Genomic DNA, 12,202 nt, shown 5'->3' on the forward strand with positions numbered 1-12,202 from the left:
GGAAAGTTGGGGTCCGCCGCTATCCAGGCCCCTGTCGCTCCCGGAGACGAGATATGCTTAACGGCACTCCGAACGGTTCCTCGCATCACCATTACCAAACCCCCGATTCCGTCGAGCTATGTCGCGCCTCGTCCGCCTCCGAGCCCTCGACCGGCGGGGTCGACGTAAATGACACCCCCGCCGATCCACAAAACCCTGCCCCAGACAGGGACACGCCGGATGAGCCTCCCACGAAGAAGCGGCGGCTCAATCAAGGCTCAGGCTCGCGCCGCGCGTCTCGACCGCCCTCGCCGCCGTGGAAGAAAGTAGGGATTGATGGCCCGACGTCGTTCTACGAGAATGGGCGCCGCAAGTCAACGAGAGTCAATGCGCTTCCTCTCGAACTGCAGCCGCCATCGGACAGGCGACAGACTCGGTCCGAGTATCGCGAACGATCCGGATCGATGCGTTCATCCTTGCCCGCGACCTCCACGCTATCATCCGTTTCGACGCCAACGAGCACCGCTGCGCGCAAAGCAAAGGCCGCGCCGAATGGCACCACAGAGTCTCCGAAACAATCATCCGTTCGGAAGACAGGCTCTAAAGTCTCTCGGAATAATAAGAGCAGCAACTCTACGACGACGACGCCACAAAAACCACGCACCCGGTCCCGCAGCTCCGTCAGCTCGAATACACGTTCCTCTCGAGTGAGCGGTTCGAGTCCCCGCCAGACCCGTCGCAAGGTATACGATGACTCGGCCGATGTCTCCGCGTCGGCGAATGAAGAATCTGAGCTGTCGGACAGTGATGGCGCGGAAACGCAGCCTCCAACGTCTCCCACTGCGCGAAAGCTACCTCGGCTACGAATCAAAGTGAAAAAGCCGACTGTCGTCCCGCAGCATCCAGCGCACTTGCTTCCGCCGACACGATACGCGTCGTTCCAAGACTGGGTAGAGAGCGATGAGCCATCAGCGGGTGAAGTCACCATTTTAACCCCGGATGCAGCCCGTGAGGAAGCCGCCAAACGGCTTCGCGTCTTGGACGCTGGCGAACCAGGAGGGCTGTTGACGCCTCAAATCTGTTCGGCATGCATCCCCGATCCCGCGGAAGAGCCACCGCCGCAATACTCCCATCAGGATCACATGGTTGCCCATGCATTGTATTTCCGAAAGCTGCTTGACCAGGAACACCGACGGCATCGACAGACGGCTCGCATGTTTGCTCAGTGGTGCGCTGAGGCCTACCGAAAACGGCACAAAGACCCCGAGGATATCCTTCGCGAGCAGCAAGAACTTGTCAAGAGCAAATGTCGTCAGGTGGTCAAAGACCTCCAGAAGATGTTTGATCTTGTCCGGGCGGAGGTCGACCGGATTCGACTAGCCCGATGGGAGGAAGAGAGGAAAGTGGAGGACCAGCAGGCTCTGGACCGTGCCATCAGGCAATCTACGATGCTGTTCGAGAAGCGACGGCAAGAAATCCTTGGCGAGGTTGAGAGTGAAATGGACGGCACCAGCGAAGGGCTTGAAGAGGAGGACGAGGAGGAGGATGAGTCGTCGGTATTCGAGGATGACAGCAACATGTCCACCACCGGCACGGAGAGCGAAAGCGACGAGGGCCCGGATGACGATGAAGGACTCACGGCCGAGGAGCTCCGTCAAAAGTACGCCAATCTTCCGGACGTTCAGTTTTCCGCGGATGAGGCGTCGGAGACTTCAGAAGAGGAGTCATCTGCACGAAGCACGCCGCTGCCTGAAGATTCGACAGAGGGTGAGAATGCATCGCAGCAGGTAGAGACGGATCCGCAAGAAGCTCCGGCTGTTGAGTTGGATGAGGTTGATTCGGTTCTCCTCGATGACAGCGACGAGTCAACAGATATGGATAGTGAAGAAGAGAGTGACGAGGCTGAAGAGGATGAAGATGGCGAAGAGGAGAGTGAAGCCAGCGATGACGGGCCGGGTCTGCTGGGGTTTTTCTCGAAGGATGTACGATTAAAAGAGTTTGATCAACAAGAAGCGGAGGAAGAGACGCAAAGCGACCAAGAGGAGGTCTCGCTCGTGCCGACCGAACGTGAGCATGCTCAAGAGGTCGACGAGGCTAAAGCAGACGAAGGAGGCGAAGACAAAGCCAAGGCGGAAGAGTCAGACGGCGATGCGGCCAGTCAGGAGACTCCAGTCGAGGAGCCGTCGACGGACAAGAAGCCTAGTGAGGACGACGTGAAGCCCGCCGAGGACGCAGTCGTCGATGCTATGGACGTCGATCAGCAGGAACCGCCCGTCAAGGAGGGCCCCGGTGAATCTCCGTCGGAGTCGCACCAGAGCAAGGACCCTGATGTCTCGAATCAAACTTCGCCTGCGACCGTGGTGACCAAACCGTCGGATCCCGAGTCGGGTCCAGAGCAGGAAGCCCCGGCAGAGAAGCAACAGCCGACGCCGACGCCAGTGCCCGTGGCTCAAAGAACACCGATCCCGCATTTGCTGCGCGGCAAGCTACGTGAATACCAGCATGACGGGCTTGATTGGCTCGCTGGCCTTTACACGAACCGCATCAACGGCATCCTGGCGGATGAGATGGGTCTGGGCAAGACCATCCAGACGATTGCGCTTCTCGCTCATCTGGCGGTGGAGCACGAGGTTTGGGGTCCGCACCTGGTTGTGGTGCCTACGAGCGTGATCCTCAACTGGGAGATGGAGTTTAAGAAATGGTGCCCGGGCTTCAAGATCATGACCTACTATGGGAACCAGGAGGAGCGCAAGCAGAAGCGCCGCGGGTGGACGGATGACAGTAGCTGGGATGTGCTGATCACTTCCTATCAGTTGGTATTGCAGGACCAGCAGGTTCTCAAGCGGAGAAACTGGCATTACATGGTCCTCGACGAAGCACATAATATTAAGAACTTCCGTTCACAGCGATGGCAAGCGCTGCTGACGTTCAAGACGCGCGCGCGGCTCTTGCTGACCGGCACCCCGCTTCAGAACAACTTGACCGAGCTGTGGTCTCTGCTCTTCTTCCTGATGCCGTCGGACGGGGAGGAATCCGGCGTGGAAGGGTTCGCCGATCTGCGGAACTTCTCCGAGTGGTTCAAGCGACCGGTGGAGCAGATTCTCGAACATGGACGGGAGACGATGGATGAGGAGTCGAAGCAGATTGTCACGAAGCTGCACACGGTGCTTCGGCCGTATCTTCTGCGGCGACTCAAGGCGGACGTGGAGAAGCAGATGCCTGCAAAGTACGAGCACGTCGTCTACTGCCGGCTGTCCAAGCGTCAGCGCTACCTGTACGATGGCTTCATGTCCCGAGCGCAGACCCGGGAGACGCTGGCCTCGGGCAACTACCTGTCCATCATCAACTGCCTGATGCAGCTCCGAAAGGTCTGCAACCACCCGGATCTGTTCGAGACACGGCAGATCAATACGTCCTTTGCGATGGAGACGTCGGTGGCGCGGGAGTACGAACCTACGGAACGTCTTGTTCGCCGGCGGCTGTTGTGGCAGCATCCGTTCGAGAAGCTCGATCTGGACTTTTTGAATCTTGCACCGATATCCCGGGACGATCTGTCGAAAACATTGCTCGATGACAGCCGCCGGATGATGGCGTTTGGGCCGCTGAAGACGCTCCGGGAGCGGCAGTACAAGCGGACCAATTGGCTGATGGGCTTTGACGGGTCGACGGTGCGGTCGACGCTGGACTCGATCGAGAACGCCTCGCGGAAGCAGCGGATGGAGGAACTGGAGAGCACGCTGTACTTTGAGTCGAACCGGCATGGCCGTCGAGCGGTGTGGGGCAAGAGCTTGATCGATTTCCTGACGGTATGCAAGGGACCCAACGAGGTGTCGATCCGCGAGGCGCGGCAAATGTCGAAACTGGAGCAGCTGGCCAGCCAATCGTCGGTGCTGGCGTCGATGATCATGTCGATCGAGGAGCGGGCCAGGTCGATGGAAGGGTATATCCAACGGTTCGCCTGTGTGACACCGGCGGCCATTGCGCCGGGGACGACGGAGGCTGCCCTGAAGCCGTTGGACACGCGGTACCTGCGGAGCCTGCCGCAGGCGCATGCCGAGTATGACCCGTTCCACGAGGCGCAAACGCGGCTGTCCATTGCCTTTCCGGACAAGCGGCTGTTGCAGTACGACTGCGGGAAGCTGCAGCGGTTGGACAAGCTGCTCCGGGAGCTGCAAGCGGGGGGCCACCGGGCGCTGATCTTCACGCAGATGACCAAGATGCTGGATATCCTGGAGCAGTTTTTGAACATCCACGGGCACCGGTACCTGCGGCTGGACGGGACGACCAAGGTGGAGCAGCGGCAGCTGCTGACGGAGCGGTTCAACAACGACGAGCGCATCCTGGTGTTCATCCTGTCAACGCGATCAGGCGGGCTGGGCATCAACCTGACGGGGGCGGACACGGTCATCTTCTACGACCTGGACTGGAACCCGGCGATGGACAAGCAGTGCCAGGACCGATGCCATCGGATCGGCCAGACACGGGACGTGCACATCTACCGGTTCGTGTCCGAGTACACGATCGAGTCGAACATCCTGCGCAAGGCGAACCAGAAGCGGATGCTGGACGACGTGGTGATCCAGGAAGGCGAGTTCACGACGGACTACTTCACGCGGATGGACCACCTTCCGGAGGACATCCGCACGGGCCACGACGAGGCCAGCAAGGCGATGGACCGGGTCCTGGACGCGCAGGGCACGAGCGGCACGACGCGCGTGTTCGAGCAGGCGGAGGACAAGGAGGACATTGACGCCGCCAAGGCGGCGCAGAAGGAGATGGAGCACGCCGACGATGGCGACTTTGAGGAGCGCAGCGTGTCGCAGGCGGGGGCGACGACGGTGGCTGGGGCGGGACCGACGCGCGGGGGCACCCCGGCGACCAGCGCCAGCGTCGGGGCGGTGCCATCCACCGAAACAGAGGAAGGCCAGTTGACGTCGTCGTCGTCTTCGGAGCCCGGGCATATCGACGACTACCTGGTGCGGTTCATGATGTGGAACATGCGAGACGACCCGTTGCCGATCCCCGTGGATAAGAGCAAGAAGAAGAGGTCGAAGCGAGGGCAAGAGCATCGAGTGCGCCGGCGGCGTTGATTGATCTCCTTCCATTACTGTATGCTAGAGGTTACGAGTATTGGTTTGGGTTAGAGGATATTGGAGGAGGTCTTGTTTTTTTCTTTTTATTCATGGGAATGTATTATCTATGGAATGCCATGCATGTATCTCGAACGGTTTAATCTTTTGTCCTGGTTCTCATTATTGCGATACATATAAATTTTGAACCCTGAACAGTAACTAGCTACGGAGATGGTTTCTGCCGACCGAGATGAGTTCAAGCCTTTGCGGATGATGCAGCGACCGGAGAAAGAATACCTTAGGGAGGTACCTAGGTACTCGGGATGCCTTATCGATTCATGGTAGATATCTTGCCGTCATGCTCATTGCACTTCTCATATGGTTCTCTCAATGCCTTTGTTCACACTCGTCAAGTACGTAATCTTTCAATGACAGTGACTTTTGCAAATGCAGTCATTGAGGTACGGAGTACAGCCTCCTCCGTACTCGTACTACGACAGGACAATGTCCTGGCAATCCGAGTTTCTTCTCGCTATGCGCTGAGGGATGGGCTAACCAAGTCATCTACTACAGTGTATTATGTATTATTCTTCAGCCGTGAATCCACTCGATTGAACCAAAGCCCTGGCAGTGCAGTGCTAGCCCATCATTCCGAGTGAGTCACATGACCAATGTCAAGAGTGTCCGATGTCGGAGCGGGCCCCGGAGAAAAGTCCGTACTCCGTCCAGATTGTCGGTCAAGAACGGCATGGATTGACTCTGGAACATGCACTAACTGCCTAGGTACTTACTTATGCAGGCCATGTGACCCCCAACAGGAATAGGATTGATGAGTAATTACTTACTGTAGTCGATGACAGGAAAAAAGGATGACATGACCGAAATTCTCCGCTGCTGGCCTCGCCATGATGGATCCTGGAGTCGCGCTCGGGATCGGAAGGGCGAGCCGCGAACGCTAATCTTGGACTAAGTTAAGTTGGTGATAGTTTTGGTCCGGAGAGCATGGAGAGTTGGAGAATAGGGATAGGTTAACCCTAAGGAGTACTCATAGAGCAAAACACAAATCAATAGTTCGTCGTTAAACCCCGATGATCTCCATCTGGATTCCCCCGTGGAACAATATTATCCACCGCAGATGGAGCAGCGACCCAGCCAGGCGGATCGAGTCATTCTGAGCGATGTCCATTTGTCCTAGCTCCAAGCTCCAGCTTCTAGGAGGATAGATGTTAGGGTTGAACTAAAGATAACACGAGGCGGAGCGGAGCAAGGCTGACGGAAGAGTAGAGATTCTGGAATCTCGTTGCTTTTTGCTGTGGATTTGATTTAACTAATTGAATTCATTGAATCTCCGAGTCTCCAGGCCCAAACCGGGATGGCGAACTGACCTGACACAAGCCGTGCTGTCCGTGCAGAGGTCGTCGTCATCAGGCCCAGCCTCCTGGACTCGGGGAGTTTAGACGACGTCCATACCTAGTGTATAGGGTGTAGATGTCATGCGTGAAGACTGGCATCCGTATATCGACTTCATAATGTTTCAAAGACTGTATTCATTGTCATTGCGAAAGCTAGTCGGGCTGGATATTGGTGACGTGTTATTTTGCATGGTAGATCGCCATCGTTGCTCGTGAATTTGACTCGGTAGAGTAATCGTACCTGGCCATCGAATCTACCTCCGTTGATCCTGACCTCGAGACACCCTGCAGGGCACAAGCGTTGTTAAGCGTGAGTTTCGTCCCGTTGCAGAGCCCCGTGTTGAGGATCCAGATTTCGTAGGAGAATTAGAGGAGCACCTTTCTTCATTTCCAGCACAGATGGAGGCAAGCCTCCACAATTCAACTTTGGCGTAGTTTCCACGGGAAAGTTTCGACTTCGTCGTTCAAATCCGCCTCATCGTGAGTATAGTAGGCCAGTTCTCTTCTCCAGGAAATGTGGTTCCAAGAAGGCGACTGTCGCGGTTGTGCCCTCTGTCATGTGGAAGAGAGCATACTCAAGGGACAAATACAGGGGGTACTCTAATTTATCCGGGTCAGCCACCGCCCATGGTTGTCTAGAGGAGGGCAAAGCGCGGGCCTGGCGCCTCTCGCTAGCTAAGGCATTCCGGGCAATGAACCCCTCAATGGACGACTGGGAGTTGCTCTGCCGTGTTCAATCCGTCATTCCTCACGACATCCCGGCCTTCGATGACGCCCGCCGCATTTAATTTACGAAGGTTAACCTCCAGAAACTACCTACTTACTCTGTACTTGATGGTGGAATGTACTCCGTACATACATACATACAGGAAATGCTGTTCCATGCCTCTGGTTCCCCATGTCCGGACGATCAGGATCGTCATGACATGCTGCGGCCATCCACGCTCCCTGGCCGCGCCGATCGATGCTCGCGCTCTTGTCAGTGGTCAACTGGTCACGCCGCAGACCGACGCACTGGATCGTGCCCCTTGTCCACGCACACCCCTAAACCCAATCCGGCAAGGTGGCGGGGCGCGGAGGCTCGATCGCCTTTCCTCGGCGATGTCTCCAGATCTGGTAGGTTCCCGGCCCGTCCGTGGATCGGGGCGTGCCCCGACTGGCAGTGATTCGTTGGGGCCGGGGCGCCACTCGGAGAACCTACTAGAACAGGCTTAGCGCAAGCCTGTCAGCTGGGAACGGCGGAACGGAGACAACGGCCGGCCTCCAGGAAAGGGTTGGACGCGGAGGCATCCGATACTGTACGGAGTACTGTATGGAGTATACATCTCACATCGGTGTGACTGGACTGTGACCACAGTGGATGTACTTACATGGTACATCAGGCAGTGAGTACTCGTAAGTACCTAACCTAGGTAGGTAGGTACCTTAGGTACCTCCCTAGGTATCGAATATTACAGGAGATGCATAGGATCAGAGACTTGAAACTCATCCGATGTACTCCGTCCAGCATGTTAGAGACCGGCAGGATTTAAGAATCCTGTCATCTTGGCTAACCTTACGAAGGTTAGCTCGAACTTGAACCGAACGCAAGCAAAGTTTTCCATCCATTGACAAGCTTCTCCATCTCGAGGAATTCTCCGCGAGATCTCCATCTCCATACATACTGACTCCGAGTGTACTCCGTACTCGTACTCGTACTCGCAGAGACACTCCGACATAACCTACGAGTATGTAAGCATACTGTATCGCAACTCAATAACCTTAGAATAAACTTTCTGTAATCACCGTACAGAGTGGAGCTCCTGCGGGTGACCCGCAGCCAATTAGCGTTCTTTAGCGCCGGCCCGGGTCGGCTTCAGTACCGCACTGGGTGTGGAGTGGGAGTGGACCCGGAGATGCCCAATGGCAATGGCTCGAGAATTACGTTGGGAACGGATTGATCTTCTTTGGGCTTAGCGTGGTGCCAGCGCCGTCAGCCACCCACCACACACACACAGAGAGAGACACTGCAAAGGGCTAATTAGTGCTGCTGGCTGCTGCTGCTAGTGCTGGCTTGATCTCCCACCCCTCTCCTCTCCTGCGGCCGGTGTGTGTTTGGGAGGTTTTTCTGTCGCTCTTTTAATGCCCGGCCGTCCCGCTCCGGCGCCTTTCACCTCCCCCCTCTTCTTTTGGTATTTTGTTTACATACTCCCCCTCTGCCAGTTGACCCTGCTCGCGACCTCTTGCGGGCATTGATTACTTCGCACAATCCTTCCCATTACATGCCATCACTGACCCGACATTGGATATCCCGTGGATAGACTTCTACATACCGCCCGACAGACGCGAGATCCTCAAACTATATATATGTCTCCCGCCGGAAGAATGAAAACCTCCATCCCGTCGGATGTGTGGGAAAAGAAAAAGTCCTTGATTGCGCGACTTTACAAGGACGAGGAATGGCCCCTGAAGCAGGTCATCAAGCAAATCCGCACGGAGGACTTCAATCCGAGGTACGAAAAATCGATGGTCCCACCCCAGGCCTGGGTGCAATTGCGCTGACTGACAATCACAGTGAGACGCAATTGCGCAGCCGATTAAAGAAATGGCGCGTCACCAAACCGTCGCGGCAAACGCGAAAGAAGCCCGCGGGCGAGCAGGCGGACAATGCAGAGGAAGAGGGCGAGTTGTCGGAGAGGAAGGACGTCGCGACCGCCGAGCCGCAGTCACATGCGTCAACAACAACAACAACAACAACAGCAGCAGCAGATTGGTACCGCGCGCAAAATTGGACACCGCAGGAATTGCATGAACAGTCACAATCTGCACCCGCGCAGCAGGACCAGAGGCCTGAGGAGATCATTGAGATTAGCCCCCCTGCATCGGCAGGATCGGAACTCAAGCTGACCCAGGCCTGGCCAACTCCGTCGTCTACCACAATGTCGGATATGCAACCACAGCAACAACATCAACAACAACATCAGCAGCAGCAGCAGCAGCAGCCGCAACAACAGTCCTTCCAGGATAAGCCGAATCATCCCTATGCCATGATGCAGCCAATGACGACCGCGCCCGAGGTCTTCGAGATCCAACAGTCTGGGCTACCCATGCCCAGCTCCATGATGCCGTCCTATGACTATGCCATGTCGTCCATGTCCCTGCCGCAACCCGCGCCGTCCATGTCCTGGCCGTCGGCCACCGATTTCATGCAGCCCGACACCAACCCTCCGGGCATGGTGTCGGCGGATGGCTGGTTCCAGCCGCAGATGGTTCACCACCACCACCACCAGAACCCGGGCCAGCAGGCCCAGCCCCAGGCGTACTACCCCCAATCGCTCAGTGCCTCCTCCATGATGGGCTTCCAGATGACGCCCATGACGCCCGACATTTCCTTCCAATCGGGCTTCCAGGATATGAGCGACCTCGGCAACCTCCGGCCATGGCGCCGCGCCATCTACTCGCAATTCGACGCCCCCGCGCACCCGCGCGTCAATCAACAAGGGCGCCAGCGCAAGCCCATCTCGGATCGAAAACGCAAGGAGGCAGAAGCCGCTGCGGTCGCGCAAGCTGCAGCCTCTGCGCCGCAGCAATACGTGCCAAATCTCTACTCCTATCCTCCCCAGGAGCAAATGATGCAACGGCCCATCGCTCAATAACAGATTTTCTTTTCTCTTGGCTATCTATTTTTGTTTTCTCGTCCGTGTCGATCTTTTTGGATACCCTTGTCATTTTGTATATATTGATCATTACCTGGCAGGGGTTGCTTCACGGAGTAGGAGGTTGGGTTAGGCTTTTGTTGTTTTCTGTACATAGGCTTGATTTTCTCAGCGGCGGCAGGTTCAGTCGCGAGGCGTTGAATTGGGTGGTGGTCTGTGAATACCTCAGAATCCCCCTAGTGCAGCGATGGGTTCGGTGAATGATTTGTGTGCATCTTAATATTCATCCATACAATAATACCATTCACTGTCCTCAGGGCAGGCGTAGTTGTTGTTTCTTCCCTCTGGTCCCGCGGTCCCTGGAATACATACTATGTAGTACCCTGTTGAATATCGATGAATCGCACATATGTAACTATTCCTCAAACATATTAGTTATCTTGTGATTTTCCTGACATTCCCTTGTCTGTTTTTTATTGTTTCTTACCTCGTCTATCTAAAGAACCCAGGGGTCACTCCCTTTACTACCCCCCCCCCCCCCCCCCGGGCCAAGTGTTGTATACCTTACTCCGTACTCGAGAGCGAAAAATAAAGCAGTTGACATCATCAAAGTACAGCTATCAGTCGAGGAATTCCTCAAGGCAGTTACCTTAGCTACCTATTTGATTAACGACTCCTCGCCACAATGGATGTGTCATGACCCGCCAAACCCTCTCTCAACCACATAACTACCCCATGGGGTTCATCATCATGCAAAACGATACCAGCCACCTAGAAAAACAAGTAAACGTTGAAGAAAAAAAAAAAAGTTGGAAAGAAATGTTTACAATTTTCTTGTTTTAAATACCAATTCTCTTCTCCCCTCAGACGTTCAACATTCAGCTGTGAACGTGGTGAAGAAGAACGGTACCTAGGTATGTGCTCGTACATTACTCACGGCATACTCCGTACTCGAGAAGGCAGATAATAATAATAATACTAGACACCTTTGTTTGTCCTGTCTGAGAAACAGTCTCAACAGGTAACAAAACATTGCCAGTGCACAGGGTAGTTACTAGCCATGCCGTTGTCATCATCGAGAATACTTACTTGAACTTATAGGTATTCGCTGTCCAGTCAGTTAGTTATCTGATCCGATCTCCGGAGTATGTAGGTACTCGGTAGCCGTTTTGTAAAACCCCTCGTGAATAATAAATGGCTCGAGGCAAGTGATGTTCCGTTTGCTTGGTTTCGTCCCATCTGCATGTTTCGGTTCGAGTCTTTATGTGTTGCAGGCCTCCTCGATAAGTTACTATCTTTGGCAATCTTCGAGTCGAGGTATGTACATTCCGTCCGCCGGTATGTTGGCTTTGGGTTACTGTCGGTCTGTTTGCTGTAGGTTAGGTTTCTTGTTGCTTGGATTCTCCCCCTCTGGCATCAACTGCCATGTCCACGGAGTAGGGCACCTCAGGTCATGTGAATGTTTACTTACCCGATTTCCTCATTTGTCTTAACCTAGCTTGGCTGGATCATGTGATCCACAAACAAAGTTTAACTTATAGCCTGTCGTCGCTCCGTTTCGAAAAAGTTGTCGCTTTCGCAACTCTCCTGACAGGACTGCTATGCTAGGATCGGATTAAAGAGGAAAGCCGCCCTCACTCTCTCTCTCATCCTCTCTCAAACACACACTCTCTCTCCTGGGGAAAACTCTAGCTACATGAGGTGCGCTCAGGGCCAAGCCCTAGGCCAGGTGACGCGCTAGACCGGATCAGGCGAGGGCTCTCGGACATCTTCCATCCCCTTACGATCCCTACTCCGTACGTTGTCTTCACAAAGGACACGCCAGTAATGTCTACAGCTCTGTAGCCAGTCTTCTCATCAATACTCGGCTCCTTGAGGCACCCGATCCCGCCCCGGAACTGATTCTCGCATCCGGAGCTTTCCCACCCTCAACTTGTCGAAATGACTCCGCTCCTTAGAGAGGGTTCACTGGAAGACTTGATAGCATTGCATGTGTCAGTCGTGAACGAGTTGGCTGCTTTTCCAGTTGGAACGTAGGCTCCGGGATTGCAAGTAGAATCGACACCGATTAGTTGGGGAAGCCCCGATTTCTTTGGGAGAACCT

At 55.0% G+C, this 12,202-nt stretch overlaps 2 protein-coding genes across 2 annotated transcripts; both read left to right on the forward strand.

The window, feature by feature from the left end:
• Positions 1-53: 53 nt before the first annotated feature.
• On the forward strand, positions 54-5,069 carry VTN31DRAFT_3736 (uncharacterized protein; the record flags this gene model as incomplete). Its single annotated transcript, XM_069404048.1, has 1 exon — positions 54-5,069. One exon carries the CDS (start codon positions 54-56, stop codon positions 5,067-5,069), a length of 5,016 nt encoding a protein of 1,671 aa, XP_069261061.1.
• A 4,812-nt stretch (positions 5,070-9,881) lies between these two features.
• VTN31DRAFT_3737 (uncharacterized protein) lies at positions 9,882-10,358 on the forward strand (the record flags this gene model as incomplete). Its single annotated transcript, XM_069404049.1, has 1 exon — positions 9,882-10,358. The coding sequence occupies one exon, from the start codon at positions 9,882-9,884 to the stop codon at positions 10,356-10,358; it is 477 nt and encodes a 158-aa protein (XP_069261062.1).
• Positions 10,359-12,202: the final 1,844 nt, after the last annotated feature.

This window comes from Thermomyces dupontii (assembly GCF_041956625.1).
Source record: "Thermomyces dupontii strain NRRL 2155 unplaced genomic scaffold VTN31scaffold_3, whole genome shotgun sequence".
Taxonomy (NCBI): Eukaryota; Fungi; Ascomycota; class Eurotiomycetes; order Eurotiales; family Trichocomaceae; genus Thermomyces; species Thermomyces dupontii.